The 16,995-nt window shown below is 40.9% G+C and overlaps 1 protein-coding gene across 2 annotated transcripts in view; it reads right to left on the bottom strand.

The window, feature by feature from the left end:
• The window catches only part of RGS8 (regulator of G protein signaling 8), an 81,127-nt gene that overhangs the window by 23,022 nt on the left and 41,110 nt on the right, over nucleotides 1–16,995 (bottom strand). For both annotated transcript variants that reach the window (XM_089683992.1, XM_089683993.1), the window contains exons 3-4: nucleotides 9,736–9,800; nucleotides 6,948–7,114 (exon numbers count right to left, since the gene is read on the bottom strand). In XM_089683992.1, the coding sequence (XP_089540118.1) occupies nucleotides 6,948–7,114; nucleotides 9,736–9,800 (232 nt within the window). The remainder of the gene's footprint in view (nucleotides 1–6,947; nucleotides 7,115–9,735; nucleotides 9,801–16,995) is intronic.

Raw genomic sequence — 16,995 nt, 5'->3', positions numbered from 1 at the left:
AAACAGTCTAGATGTGTTCCTGATGGGTTTTTTTCATGCCCTTTTGGCATGCATGTTTAGTGTGTTCCAGTACATTTTGAATGCGTTTTGGACATGTTTACATTGCATTTTTATATCCCTTCCACTTATTTTTTTCTATTTTCTTTGTATTCAATGTAGTTAGGGACATGTGCGTTTTAGTACATTCAAGGACGTTTCAATGTGTTCCAGTACAGTTCTGTGCAGAAACAATGCAGCGTGGTCAACTTTGTTTACAGCACCTGCAATGCACTGAAAATGCAAGCGCTGATGTGAACTATGACATTGACAACCACATAACCTTCTTTCTGTGCGTTTGTGATGCCGAAAAAGCAACTGAAACACATGTAGTGTGAACTGGCCCTAAAGGTTATTAGAGGTCAGGGAACGGGACTGACCAGGAATTGTGAATTCAATCAGACTAGTGGTGAGATACAATCAGCAATTGTATAATAATGTGAGATCTGAGCTGTAGCTGATAGAAAATGTGACACATTCACTTGATCAGTAAATAGATAGTTAAAGAGTGGGGCGGTGATCCATAGATTTGCATATGGGACAGGTGATGACGGGGTGGGGGAGGGGGTCAAGTTGTATAAGGAGACAGATTTAAAAGAGAAAAATGTTACAATGAAATATACACGGCATGAAACTTGCACATGACCTAATTGGCAGAAGAGTACATTCATCCACTTTCTAGTCATTAGGCAAAATCATAATTGTTTAATCAATATTCCTGGCACTGACACAACCCAGAAAATTGATCTCCATTTTTTAGGATGTAGCCATGACTGGGATTAGAACCCATGACCCAAGTGCTGTAAGTTCTGAGCTCTAACCACTAAACCACTGTGGGAGACACAGTTTGAGCTATAATGTAGAATAGTTCCATTGTTTGAAAATGATAGAGCGAGCGCTGGTCAAATGATATAGACTAGTAAAGTGGTATTACACAAGATAAATATAACCACGAACAGTAGTGCATGAACTCATGAAAGGTCATCCACCCCTGTGACAGTGCACTACACTATTAAGCACCTTTCTGGCTCCTGTGGCTGAGCTAATTCCTCCCCAGGACCATTTGGGCACCCACCCTGATGGATGGATGGATGGATGGATGGATGGAGCTGGATGACTAACCCATAACTGCCAGCATACCGCTGCACCCCCAGATGTGTGATGTGTATAACCCATGCACATTAATACTTTTGTTCTGGTGAGTGTAGACCAAGGGTGGTTTACCTTTCACGAGTTCATGCACTACTGTCCGTCACGGAGAGACCACACGTGCCATTCATAGGCACTCTCTGAGTTGGTACTCTCACACGAAGGACATTCCATTATTCAGGAATGATTCTATGAACTTATTTTAGCACCATTTACAATATTACATCATTGTTGCAATTCTTTGCACTTTTTGGTTTTTACATGCGTTCATTATTGATCACATGCATTTATAGCGCTGCACTTGTCTTTACCATAGAATAGTTACGTGATTAAAGAGAATGAAGATATATAATTATATCGGGAAATTAGAAGTATATAAATTATTTGAGATATAAGTGTGAAAATGTTTAACATTTGAGTACAGAATGTATGACATTCATTAGTAAATGCATTAGTTTCCTGATCATTTTGGAGACACAGCAAGAAAAGAAATAGAAGAAAATAGAAAATTCTAATACAGGTATACTATTTATTACATTCTAAGAATTATTTTGCCATCATAAGAACGCCAATGTCAATAAAGCCCGCGCTTGTGCGCCCTCTAGCGAACATATCCGGTATTGCACCTAAAAATGTGCCAGTGATAGCAAAGTAGTCAATAGACGCTCGTCAATGAGCTTGCTAGACGCTGGTCAGACGACTGATTGATTGACCGGAGTCTGCCTGAATGGTCAGTCTCTGCTATTACACTCACATCTTAGTGAATCAGGGCCTTAGTCTCACAAGATTTACATTGAGATTTGGTGGTGTCACTACTGGTTAAACTGGATGTACCTGTGTCTTTTTTTCAACTAGATTAACTATGTAACTATGTACTATGCAGGTTACCTTTTTCCTTACTGGAGTGGAAGCTGTACCTGAAGGCTTTCAATGCAAAAATCTCCCCGTTTCTACTTTATTGTTTTCTGTGGATCTGTGCTTACTCTAATATGCTACTGCTTTTTAAATATTACCCCACTAGTCACCAAATCACCAGTCATCAGGGGGTCTGCTCTGACACAAGGAAGCAAAGCCTTGCTCCTCTACTAAGGTATAGTAAGTTAGTAATGGCAAGTACAGGAAGACTGCAGGCAATACTGGTAACTACTCATTTACCACCTGCCTGCATTTTGTGGGCACAGATTAAGCCATTTTTCTTTCTTATTCTGTGTGGCTCAACTGTAGCGGAATCTCTAATCAGCTTTGCATTACTTATTTATATTTTACTATGCTTGTTCAGAAAATTAGAGCATCAGTATGAATAGCAAAGTAAGTGATGCATATTGATTCAGCAGATCAAGTAGCTGAACTAATCCACTAATACATATTCAGATGGTATTTTTCCTCCAGCATCAAAACCTCAGCTCAGTTTTCTGGTGGTTAATCTCTCAGTTGGAAGAATAATTCCCAGGCCAGTATAAAACTTTCAACGTCTATAAATTAAGGAAGTGAGTTGAAAGCGTATGATTTATGATTCATGTGAATTCATTAGAATGAACTATAGTTTGCCTGAATCCCCACTAGTGGTATAGCTGAAATAAAGGCATCTGCTGACCTTACGGGAGGAAAATGTTGCTCAGGAATTATTTTTATCAGCCTGCGTAGTCTCTATTTAATTCTATATTTGTCTGGGGGAGTTTTGTGCAAATAGGAAAGACAGATTAAGACAAATTAATATAACGCAAAGGTACAGTCACAATCTAACTGATATCTGATGAGTCGAGAGTGGAAAGTGGAAAGACGTGAAGTGTAACATGTAGATAGCAAACCTGTATTGAGGAAAATAGGCTTTCATTGTTACTGACAACTCCTGCTTCTGAAAATGCAAGCTGCCTGGCTATCACACTGATTACATGAACAATACTTTCTCAGTCACCGATTCAGAACAAATATGCAGATCAGTAGTGTCAATAACTTACAAAGACTAAAGATAGGGGCGACTAGCATTTTTAGCTTGCAAATCACTCTCAGTACAGCAGTAAACCTGCTTTAACATGAGCAATTCAAACTAAACATAATGAAAAATACTGTACGTACCCATATGGAAGAAAAATATATTTGAAATATATATTACTTGAGGTGATTGTAGCCGTATTAGTGCATTTGCGACAGAAAATAATAATGTAATAGTACTGCTTAGACCTTGAAGAAGGGGACATACCCCGAAAGCTTGTCCTCAAAATTGTATGTTAGTGCAAATAAAAAAAGTATCACGGACAGTACTCAAATATATATTAAAAATATATTTGAGTACTGTCATAACATATTGACATATGTTTGAAATTCTACAATTTTGGCCATAGTCAATATATTTCAATAATATATATATATATACTGCATGTTGAAATGCGTTTTTATTACAAAATATATAAAAAATATTTAAAAAAATAAATTTAAATAAATTTAAAATATACTGTAGGTCTCTAAAGATACAAATCTACATTTTTGGAATGCATTTACAAATATATGTAAAAATATATGTTAAAATTACTTTTTTATTTGTTAAAAAAATTCTGAAGAATATATTTAAAAACTATATTTAAAAAAAAAAATTGTAGCATTTCAAATATATGTAAATATATTTGGGAAGAATATTTCTAAAATATTTTTCAAATATATTTTTCTTCCATGTGGGTAAGCAGAGATTAAAGGTATCCACTTATTAACAATATCTGTAGATCCAAAGATAAAGGCTGTGAAAATAACAGGCAAATCTTGACCTTTTACTTCTCAATTAAAGCTCAAGCCATCCCCATCTGCTTCCGAAGTCTCCCTACTGGTCAGTGAAGCTGCCTATCACATTAAAGGACCAACAGAAACTCAGGAGGTGAAGGGGGGTGGAACCAAGCTCAAGTTCTTTTTTTTTGTTTTAGGCTAGCCATACATGGGCTGAATGAGAGAAAATCAATCGATTTCTTCATGTATACTAAATAGCTTGAATGGGAGAATCTCTACTGCTAACTAGCAGCAACACCAGGCTGATAATTTACGCCCGACTCAGTGGATTTTTAAATTGACTTTTGTCAAGTCAAGTGGTGCTGACAGGGAATTTCACTAGGAATCTGCATAAATTCAAGTTGTCTGTGGCCAGCTTTAGTTGTAAGATAGTGTTAGGATAATCTTATGTAATCAGTCTGCGTTTCCCATATAACCTTTTGTTCTACAATGACTTAGCCCTGGTTTACACCTGTGCGATTTGTCATGCGACTTGACAGTTCCAAATTGCATGACAAGTCGCACCCAATTGCTGGCAATGGAGTCGTTCAAATTGCCATGACTCATGTTGCAGTGACTTTGAAAAGGTTCCTTCACTACTATTTTCCAGTTTTATTACGACTTGCACTGACTTCTGTTGAAGCCTTAGTGAAATCGGGAGGTAGAAAGCTCGCTGATCTGCGGCTTTGAAATCTTGATGAAGTAGTGCACTTTTGAAGCCGCACTGGTGTGACCCAGGGCTTACTGTTACCAGAAAATAAAATGATATGACACATCTGAATTTAGTTACCTGTGGAAAATCACTGGGTGAGTTTTTTATTAAAATGTATGTGTAGTCAAAAGCTTTGGATAAAGTAGGGAAGGGATAGAATCCCTTTCAGGTTTTTACTGTTATCTGTGTCACCGCTGGGGCAGCCCTTTCCATTTTCCTGGGTGAAAGTGGTAAGATATGCAAATTTCACAGCTGTCAAAGAAATAGAAGTTAAGGAGAAATCGTCTAAAAAAAAAGGGCCTATTTGTTCCGGTCACAACTTTCTAAGATGTGATTTCTATTCACTTTGAAGAGATTTCTTCTTGCTTCCTGTGGCTTTTCATGCTGTCGTGATTTTGAAATGTATTTCCCTGAAGAAATTAGAGGTCGGCAGAGCTGTTGGAAACACTCTCATGGAAAACTAGTAGTATAAACAGCACAAATGGATGAATCTTCCACTGCAACTATTGTATTCTGAAAGATGGTCAATCCAAATAGCTAAACATTGCTTGCATCTGATTGGTAAACAGAATGCGCTTGAGCCGACAGTTTTCTATCTTGCTCCATCAATTTTTTAATCACAGGATGTTGAATATTGCCAACAGAGACACACATTGGTCAAATTTCTTACAGTGATATTAAAGGCAATTATTTAAAAAATATATAACAAACATATTATACTTACCTGCTCTGTGCAGTGGTTTTGCACAGAGCAGCCCTGATCCTCCTCTTCTCGGGTTTTCCTTTCAGCGCTCCAGACCCCTCCCTCCTGCCAAGTGCCCCCAGAGCAAGCAGCTTGCTATGGGGGCACCCAAGCATACTCGCTCCTGAGCCACTGCTCTGCGTATCCTTTCACACAGAGTCGTGGTTTGGCCCTGTTCTACCCCCTCTCCCTCTCCTCATTGGCTCACTGATTGAGCCAATGAGGAGGGAGAGTGCCCGGAGAGCCGAGGCTCTTGTGTACATTATTGGATCTGGATAGGGCTCAGTTAAGTATTAGGGGGAGCTGGGGTGGGCTGCTGCACACAGGTTTTTTACCCATGCATGAAGGCAAAAACCTTGAGCCTTTACAACCACTTTAAAGAACTGATTGAACTCTTCTTAGTGTATGCCCCCTTTATTGTAACTATTATCCAAAGCAGCCATTCTCAGCCAGGGTACTGTGGATCCCTAGGGTTCCTCCAAAGGCTGCTAGGGGTTCCTTAAGCTGTGGCTAACTGACCTCCCATTTTATGGTGCCTGCATAGTTCCAGGGCTAGTGCCACTTGCAGAGCCAGCAGCATGACATCTGGGATAGTTTAAGCTGTCTACAAGGGTGGTAATCAGACCAGGCATTCTTCCAACTGACCACCAATTTAAGAGTCAATTTTCCTATTGCGCTTCAATGAATTGGTTTTAGCAGTTGACTGATTTACTTACTCTACTGAAAATCTGTTCCAGTATTAACTACTCTTTCTGTAAAATAATACTTTCTAAGGTTTGTTTTGCTAGTTAGAGGTCATGTCCCCTTGTTCTTGATCTTAGCTTTGTACTGAAAATACCACCCCCCTGAATTGCATTTACAGGTTTCAGACATGTCTCCCCTTTTCCTTCTTTCTCAAGACATGTTAAGTTACATTTTCAGTTTCTGAAGTCTCTACCGATCTAGTTTATCCCTAAATCAAGCCATACAATGAGAAAGCAATTGATTCCTCTATCCACGTGGATGGAGGAATTTCCCTTGCCGGCTATTATGTTTGGGCACCCACATCAGTAACTGCATCTAATAGCTATATTTAGACACCTTACACAACTGTTAGAACAGGAAAGTGGAGGTAAGACTAAATGGAGGTTAGCACAATGCCTACCTGACTGCATATATTTTTTCTTTTAACTCAGGGCTATAAGGACAAATATGCCGTATAGGTAATAAGTGTTCTCATGTTAAGATCCTTACTTGGCGTACTTGATAAACATTAATTTTAATAAAGTACTACATCCATAAGCTGAGAAACATTGACCTAAAGTACTCAATCAGAGCTGATCATTTCCCGAATACATAGCTTTTGGGCAGAGATGGCAGTCCTCCTGGCCAAGGACCTCTGAATTTGGTGGGGTATATTCATACTAGGCATCCCAGTAGCAGCTGGTCCTTTTTTCTGTATAGAATACTTTTAATTACTATGTACAGCAGTGGACTTTATCCTTCAGTAATTAGATCCTTGAAATCACAGATTTATTGTGTCATTAGTGAATAGTGAAGATTACTTCAGCTTACTTCTCTGGGAGCCTGAACGTCAATGAATTCTTGGAAGATACGACGAGCCTTTGCTGGCAGTTTGTTCATGGAGCGGGTTTTCCTGTATTCTTCACAGGCCATCCAGAACTCCAAATTCTCCTCACTGAATTCTGACTGCAGAAAGGCACGGAATGCAGAGCGGCCATCTAGGGTAATAAAACTCTGGTCATACTTCACACTACTTTATTTCACTAAACAGAAATGTGCAGGCCCTAAAATCATTAAAACTCATGCTTAGGTTTGCCAATTTTTATATAGCTTGTCCAGTTTGGACCACTGTAAGTATGTATGTGCCATACCTGTGGGATCCCAGTGGAAGCAAAAAATCACTGCAGTAAGCACCACTACATTGATTGCCTTTAGCTTCCAGGTCTTTTGCCAAGCAGCTGTTCTGCTGCTTACCAAACACAGGAGGTTACCTGCTCAGCATGGTCACTGTTTCAAAAACACTTTGCATTTTCTCGAAGAGTGCAAAGCTTTCTTTGATTGGACAATTAGGACATTGTGACATAATCTGCCCACCTCTCCACATTGTCCAATCAGAGAATGTTTGCATTAATTGAGGAAATGCAAAGCGTTCCCTGAATGGCATTTGTGCCAAGCAAATGACCTTCTGTGTTCACAAGGAAGCATGGCAGCCATTTGGCATGGGACCAGGAAGCTTGCAGAAATCACTGGAGTAGTGGTGCCTACTAAAGTGAATTCCTGCTTCCACACGGATCCCACAGGTATGCAACATACATATTTAAAGTGTTACTAAACCCACAACAGTAAAATCAGTCTGTATATGCAGTAAAGCATGCTTGTTATACTCACCATAGAACCTAAGGGGTTAATCTTCCACATTGTATAAAAATGCTGTTTGATCCTGACTTCTCTGATCCTCCCCTTCTACTGTCCCCAATCCATCTGCTGATAGAACAGAGCCTTGGGGCAAGCTGCACATACTCAGTTTGGTGTGTATTGCTAGAGAGCCACACTCCCACCCAAGTAACCTAAACAGGATCCTATGTAAGGGCCCACCATACTGGAGCTTTGCCGAGCTTGCACCTTTGACATACAGCAAGTAACTACTGTTTCCTCCTGCAATTACTAGCTTCCAGTCGCCCTTTTTCTACCTTCCTCTCGACATCCCTACCCCTGCCGCCTCCCTTTTTTTCTCTCTCTCTTCCTTCTCCCTCTCACTACCGTTGTACACATTCACCCACTATACCCCGAAATCTATCTTATACCCTCCTATTCAATACCTATTGTGCCCCCTATATATTCCTTAAGGTGCAATATGCATCTAAACCTTGATTTTAAAGAACAATTTGAGAACTGTCAACAGATCAACATACTGTACCACATATGCATATTTCAATGAAACGCTCTTACTAGACGGCTGAAAGCCAACTGCTCCAAAGGTTGCTAGGGGTTCCTTGAGCAATGAGCAATCTCTGCCTCTCAGATAAGTTTCCACTAACACCACTGATTGTTTTAGCTATCTGTAAGGGGGTAATTCTTCCTAATTACCACAAGTATAAGAAGCATTATTCCCACTGATCATCACACTAATGTATCTTGAGTTGTAGATATAGTCATTTTTAGGGATTGTTCTCTGAGATCAGAAAGTCATTTCAAGGGTTCCTTTGTGCTGAAAAGACTGAGAAAGGCTGAGCTAGAATGTCAGCCATATTCACTACAGATATAACATTAGACACTTTATTACAATTCACAGCTATAACCTCAGCTACTGTTTGTTTTAGGTACAGTTAGAATGTCAGCCAAAGACATTAGGAATATTAGATACAAAACACAGATGATATAACATCAGACAGATTTATGTCAGTAGTAAGATATAACTACCCCTGCTACCTAATAAATCATATAGCTATGAGCCAGATTCATTATGATATACAGCTAATATGTCAGTCATATAAATTACAATACACAGCAATTTCCAGATTAGGTCATCCTATTAAATTTAGTGAAAAGACAAGCAATGCTTTCCTGAATGGGTAAAGTTGTTGAGTGGAGCTGATCATTACAGTGTAGGCAGTGTGCATATGGCGAGGAACAGAGGTGGTAGAGGGGACTCTGGTGGAGTAGGAGAGCTGTCTGTAATGTTGGAGTGTTGAGTTGGTCATGAAGGCTAAGATGTGACTGTCAGGAAGGTCAGGAAGAAATGTGCTGTGTGTGTGTGGGGGGGGATGTTGGGTGAGGTGACTGTGGTGGACGGTTGGGGTTGAGGTGGCTGATGAAGTGGTGAAGCTGGAAAGGTTAAATAGAAGATTGATATGGACAAAGAGAAGGTAATCTCCACCTGAACCAGCCATTTACTGTATGATTAAATCTGATGTACCCCCTGCCATCCCTTCTCCAGGTAAGAGCCGAAAGTCATATATAGGAATAGGACACTGATTTCCCCAAAACTTGATTTCACAGTTCAAATACCGATTTATCTTTGTTAAAAGTTCATTTCAATTGGCCTCTCATTTTGCCATGTATCACCGCTAACCGAAATACGTTAGAAAGAAAAGTTTTCTGTTCAATACGGCTTTGTATATAAACAAAGCCATATCATAACCTGATGTTGTGTGGCATGACTTGGGTGGGAAAAAAAAAAACAAATGTCACAGACATGGATATATTAACAAAGCCATGTGATCCCCTTGTAAGAATGTATAGGAAAGGTCCATGCTTGGTTGGAACTCTCATTCTATAATGTTATGCAGCAAAGTCTTGAACAAATTCCAGTTATATTTATGTATTTTGGTATACTCACATTTATGAGACAGGAGTAGATCAAACGACCGAGCCCATCGTCTGGCTTCCTCTGCGGTCAGTCGTCTGTGGGAGCGAAAGATATACATAATCCTTTGTTTGCTGGTTCTAGAACACAGGGAACATTAATAAGGCTGAACTGTCTACTGGACACAAAAACAGAAGTAAAACAATGATTTTAAACTCTGGAGTGGATAAAGAGTAACTGCCTGGGCCCAGGTCCATAATGTGAACCAAATCTATATAACAGATCATTGGCAATAACTATCATAGGTATTTGTGCATGATAAAACATAACAATTTGTTAGTGTAATTCAATCTTCAGAAGGACATTCTTAAATAGGGTTCCTCAGTGGAATGTAATCTGGAATCAGTGGCAAAGCTGGGTTTCCCAGGGGTCATTGTCCTTGTTCTGTTTCCAGTAATACCCAACCATTCTTTGTGTGAGTATCTCCCATAATAACCAGCGTGCGTTTGCACAGATGTATGAGCTGTAAATTTATATAGGTCCTTCTTCATGAGCAAAGAAAAATAGATTTTAAAGCAGAACATACATGTTAGCTGCTGGATGAAATAAAAACTGCATGTCTGACAAAACTCTATTGCAGTGTTTCTCAACCATTTTTCAGTCATGGCACACTTTAAAAGTATGCAAACTCTTAATGTACCAAAGCATAAATGTTACTTATCAATGAGAAATCTGAATGGAAGCCTGGAAAAATGCGCAATCCGCCCCCCTCCCCCCTCCTTTACATAACACGTTCCACCATCGCATCAGAGTTCCTCTCATCGATCAGAGTTCCCCCTTCACATCAGAGGGCCCCACACCTGAGATCCCTCATGATGTCAGAGGTCCCCCATTACTCAGCACCCCCACTCCCTTTACAGCAGAGTTTACCCATCACACCAGAGGTCTCTCATCATGTCAGAGGTCCGCCCATCACATCAGATTCCCCCTTCATGTCATATTCACTCCTTCACATCGGAGGCCCCCCAACACCAGGGAGTCTTAACATCAGAACCCCCCCCCAATCAGACAGTCCCTCCAACACAGAGTCAACAATCACACAGTCACCCAGTCAATTAGCCTCCCAATTACACAACACCCCATTCATATAGTCCCCCCCATCACAGAGCCCCCCCAGTCACACAGTTCCCTCTTCACATTAGAGCCCTATGTTTGGCTCTAGCAACATGGCATAGGGAGGGAGAAAGAGCAAGCAGATCTTCCGTCTTCTCCTACATGCTGGGGATAGCCCTTCATGCGGTAACAGAGTCCTATGTTGCTATAATGTGTATGAGCCTGGAGCCATAACCGTGGCAACAAATGGTGCTGCTGGGCCTTGCCCTAGAGCACAGTGGTCTTTATGGTGCTGGTGGCTGGCTCATTCGTATTATGGCAACTCATGATGCCGATCCAGGGAAAACTGGGTCCTGCAATCTCAACACCCCAAGGAAATGCAAACAACACCCCAGGGTACTGTGGCACTGTTCTAATACTTATGGATGGTCCCAGTGATTGCACACTTCACAAAGAAATGTATTATTCACATAATGAATATAATATATAATTATAGGAAAAAGCAGAGAAATTCATTCTCATAGCAAAACAAGAGGCAGACTTCCACCACTGACCATTCCCTGCCTAAAATGAACCTTTTCATACCCCAAACATGTAAACATAGTGATAACATCATAATCTGCCCCATCAGCTGTTTTGAACATAGTAATTCTTTCTTAATAATATACAGGCCAAAGCTGGCCATACACAAAGCAAATTTTGGCTGCTTGATGAACTAGTCAAAATTCAGTCTGTGGGTGGCCCAGTCAGCACTCTTCTGACCCTCATCAGGGCCAGGTGGAAAATTTTGGGATGAATAGCAGAGCCCACCCCCCCCCCCCCCGCCCTTTACATCAAAGTTCTCCCTTCATATCAGAGACTTGAAAGATGCACAGATCTTCTTTTTGCTCCCAATGATAAAAGAAGAAGTGAGGAAGGTAGGTATAAGCAGCTGTGGGGGCCAGCAGTAACACAAACCTATAATTTTGCCCTGGAACAGGTTCACTTTAAGCTGTAGTCCTGGTGGTCTTTCTACCAAATTGGATCCAGTGTGCCTATTGCTCTTGCTTCTTTGCAATGTTTGCTACAGATACAGTGAAAATACCATAGCACTGTACAATATGGTGTGTAGCCCACATTATGAGTCATCCACTGACAGATGTGCCTGTGAAACTACAGTATTAGCACATTAAGCTGAAGGTTAAATGATGTGAAAAGCTTAATGATCTGCACTGTCCCAGGAGTAATGTAATACACACTCATAACATATAATTAATGAAACCCAGATTACTGCAGAAATTTCATTTGTGAGTATAGGGAATCACTTCAAACATTTATATGCATTTTAATGAACAAACAGAGTAATAAAAGTGTTATTATTATTTTATAGAGATCTGTGTAATTCATGGAAATGTCACTAAGACTTAGTCTCCACGGTACTGAGAAATATTATTTAGCACCGTGTTTGGCCAGCCAGCACTCAACCTTGACTTGGAACGCTAACTCAACCAACTGAAGAAATCAGCATAATCAATGAAGTAGTACAAATGGAACAGTGCAAAGAAAGTGGTCCTAAGGTTACAGATATGTTATTCTACTAAATACATGATCCCAATTTGCCTGCCTTAAAATGCCCTAATCTGCCCATTTTTGGTCTAGCATCACCCAGGGTCAGTATCTCCTACCTGGACTTGCTGGCTCAGAGATGAAACAGTTAAGTAAAGCCCCATGGAAATTGAAGTGCCACACCACTAAGAGGCCCAGATACAACTTTATTCCTACAAAAGTCATGGGGATAATCCAAAAAGTAGCCAACACATTCTGTGGGTCTAAGAACGTCTCCTTCATCAGGACATGATTAATAACAATGTGAACAGACTAGAAGTAAAATGGACCATGACAGGCCAAAACCAGCTGCTGACAAGACCTGTACTTGCAATCACACTGCAAGAGATAACATTAAAAATCCAATTCATTTCTTGGGGGCATTTTTGAACCCCTGAAAAATGTTTGATACTCTTTGGATTGTCCCCCTAACTTTAATTGAAATAAAGTTGTATCTAGACCTTTTAACAGTGGTGTGGAACTTCAATTTCACTTTTTGTTACATTATACTACAAGCCAAGGAAACTATGGACATCATCTGGGGTGTAGAAGCTGCCTGTCCAGGAGCCATATTATTTATAGCAGTATCAGTACTTTAAGATAGTAATACCAATGAGATAACCCTATGAGTCTAAAGCTATTTTTCCTCTGTACTCAACTATGCACATTCCTATGCCTGTGCAATTCTTGGTTGTGTTCATAAAGGCCTGATACAAATCAATCCCTGATGCAGCCTCTCACCATGTAATTTGCCACAAAATTACACTGTAGCAGTCTGATCACTGAGAGAGAGAGGAGGTAAAGCTTTATCCTGCCTGCAAGAAACTGCTGATATCATCTCAGCCTAAGAAAATCACTTGACTGGAGTTTAAGGACTGTTTTTTAATAATTAAAGATTCAATTTATAAATGTATATGTAATGCCCTCTAGTTTACCTAGATAGGTTTTGTTGTTGTTTTTTTAGTCAGAGGCTGAGTAGCAGCCTAGGATGAGTCAACCTGGGAGTGAGGTAGAGAGGTTACCTCAGGACAGGCTAGGGCAGGAGTGGGCAAACTTTTTGACTTGAAGGCCGCAATGGGTTCATATATTGGACCCGGGGGCCGGACCAAGAGTAGATGAATGATGTGTATGTGTGAATTAATATAAATTAAATTAAAATTTGTAACATTAAATGTTTAGATTAATTTAAGGTAGAAAAGCATAAAAAGAGTTATTTTACAAAACTTTTATGCCCCCCACTAGCTGCTGTGCGGCCCAGCCACTACCATGCCATCCATAGTAAGTATAGTAATATTCCCCCATAGTAAGCATAGTAATTAATCCCCCATATAGTAATTCATCCCCCATAGTAATTCATCCCCCATAGTAATTCATCTCCCCTATAGTAATTCATCCCCCCTATAGTAATTCATTCCCCATATTAATTCATCCCCCATATTAATTCATCCCTCATATAGTATTTCATCCCCCATAGTACTATTCCCCCCCAAGTAGTAAGCCAAGTCCCCCCTGTGTCAATTTACTTACCTTTGCTCAGCGCGTTCCTCTCGCCGTGTTCCCGCGCCGTTCCGGTCTTCATGGCGGACTGTGAGAGGAGCCTAGCTCCCCTCACGTTCGTCACGCTGCCCCGCCTACACACATCCTGACAGCCAATGTTTGCCTGCCCTGGCTGTTTTTTTTTTTATCATGCTCCGCGGGCCGGATTAAAAGGTCCGCCGGGCCGTAGTTTGCCCATTGCTGGGTTAGGGAGAGTCTAAAATCAGAGCTTCTGGAGCCCTCCCTCCTCTCCGGAAACCTGAGAGCTTTTTGGAAGAGGGGAGGAAGCTTGAATCTGCATACCTGAGGGACCTTGGCCAATCCCCTGGCAGGAGGCTGGGCATGGTAAACAAGGCTACCCTTAAGAATCACAGAGTGGCAGGAATAGTGTCGGGTGGAAGATGGAGTGAGAGGTTGGAGTGTGGAGCTAGGGAGGGGGCCCAGGGAAGGGGCTCACCTAAGGGCAGGGTGCTGGAAAGGTGTATATCTCTGCCTCAACATTTCCAGAGAGAGCACAGCCTGTGGAGAAGGAAAGGAGACAGCCCAGTGTCAGGTCTGGAGGCAGCCACTAAGCTTGAAGGAGTGAGTAATCCTACACCCCCTGGGCTGGATAAGGGAAGAGGGCGGTCAGGTGGAGAACCCAGCTAGCTCCTAGTATGGGACTGTTTCAAGTTGGCAACTTCAGGGTATACTCTCAGGCAGCTGGGTGAAGAGGAGGAATCATCTGCGGTCTGAGGAGGTACACCAGAGAGCTGGAATGCTCTCGGAGGAGAGACTATTTTGTCCATATCTATACATAGTTGCTAAGGAGTTTGTGCTCACATTTGCAGTTCCCTTGGGCATCCCATACACCCCTGAGCCCTATCCAAGTTATTAACCCCTTAATAAAATCACAAAAGCAAGCTCAATGACTGTTTGCCTCTGATTCTGAATGCAACGTGTGGAATATATAAGATTTGGTCAACCCTTTGCAACAATAACAGCTTCAACTCTTCTGGGAAGGCTGTCCACAAGGTTTAGGAGTGTGTCTATGGGAATGTTTGCCAGTTCTTCCAGAAGCTCATTTGTGAGGTCAGGCACTGATGTCGGACAAAAAGGCCTAGCTCACCGTCTCCGCTCTAATTCATCCAAAAGGTGTTCTATTGGGTTGAGGTCAGGACTCTGCACAGGCCAGTCAAGTTCCTCCACCCCAAACTCGCTCACCATGTCTTTGTGGACCTTGCTTTGTGTACTGGTGCGCAGTCATGTTGGAACAGGAAGAGGCCATCCCCAAACTGTTCCCACAAAGTTGGGAGCATGCAATTGTCCAAAATGTCTTGGCATGCTGACGCCTTAAGAGTTCCCTTCACTGGAGCTATGGGGCCAAGCCCAGCCTCTGAAAAACAACCCCACACCATAATCCCCCTTCACCAAACTTTACACTTCGCACAATGCAGTCAGGCAAGTATCGTTTTCCTAGCAACCACCAAATCCAGACACATCCATTGTATTGCCAGACACAGAAGCGTGATTCGTCACTCTAGAGAACACGTCTCCACTGCTCTAGAGTCCAGTGGTGGCGTGCTTTACACCACAGCATCCGACGCATTGCATTGCACTTGGTGATGTAAGGCTTGGATGCAGCTGCCCGGCCATGGAAATCCATTCCATGAAGCTCTCTACGCACTGTTGTTGTAAGACCACACAAAGTTTGGAGGTCGTTAGCTACTGACTCTGCAGACATTTGGCGAATTCTACGACTTTAATACTTTTGGCAATATAGTGTATATATATATATATATATATATATATATTTTGCTGTTGCTCAGGATTTTTTTTTTCATGCTAACTTGTACAGTCACTGGAAAATCTCTTTAACAGTTGGGCCAATGCAAACATGCAAAACTTTTTCAAATCAGAGTGTGTACACACCATTCCACCCAACAATGTCAGCTTGTGTAGACTCAGCCCAATTATACAGGTTACAACAATATTTCTGATCAGGCAATGCATCTGAACCTTTTAAAAAAATGTTTTTTTTTATAAAAGAATATAAATGGAATATAATCATGTATTTTCTAGATGATACATATTATCCATTAGGCCTGTGGCTTTTAAATAGAATGAAATATTATTAAAGCTTAACTGTAGCTCTCTATTTTGCAAAATCCTCTATTCAATAATGATCCATAATTAAGTATTTCATTGTAAGAATTAGGTCATTTTCCTAGTATGAGATAGCATGTTTGGAAATTTGTGAATTGCAATGGAAACCTTAGTAACAAATATGAGCAGACTATATTGCTGTACATTAGTGCCCTATGCAAAGTCTTACCACCATTTCATATCTCACTAATGCTGCTTAATTTTTGCTTATCTCCCTCTGTATTTTTGGATGGGTAATTTTCAATGAGGAATGCACAAAGCAACTAACCAGTAATCATTTTCATTGAACTGATGAAAAGTGAAATCCCATTGCATATCATTGCTGTTGAGTCATTTGTCTAATTTTTCTACATTATATAAAGCATGGTGCCCATCTGCCTCTTGCTGAATCTCTAGTGAGTAAGCATAAGGCAGCAATTCTTGAATCAGGGCCCTCTTGTAGCTCCAGGGACCATGGACTCAGTGATATTCAGTAGATTTTCTACACTACTGGATTGTATAATGTTTAAACTGAGCAATATCTGGTACCCAACAAATAGACTATGGAAAGACATAGGGACTTACAGGAAACCTCTACTGAGAGATGAAGGTTGCTGTAGCTGACCTCTCTTAGACAATGTTAATTTCTTGACTGTCTCCACTACCAATACTTTCAATGACCCAAAATAAGCATGAAAATCAAGAAAAGTCAGAAACAAGTAAGTGTCCCTGTCCACTGGATCAGAATGACATCCATGGAGCTAGTGTTTTTGGGAATGGGGGTGAGCAATGGCAGTCTTCACATGTTCTCACAGGAGGTTTTCTTTAAATACCTTACACCACGGTCGCACTGGGTGTGACTTGGCAAGCGATTTGCATGCCATGTGACTTGCAAATTGTATGCTAAGTCGCACCCTATTGTCCATAATTACAGCG

This window comes from Staurois parvus, unplaced genomic scaffold (genome assembly GCF_062004578.1).
Source record: "Staurois parvus isolate SC_StPar_1 unplaced genomic scaffold, SC_StPar_1.0 ptg000332l, whole genome shotgun sequence".
Taxonomy (NCBI): domain Eukaryota; kingdom Metazoa; phylum Chordata; class Amphibia; order Anura; family Ranidae; genus Staurois; species Staurois parvus.
Note: the sequence above shows the minus strand (reverse complement) of the source record. Positions and strands in the feature narration are given on the sequence as shown.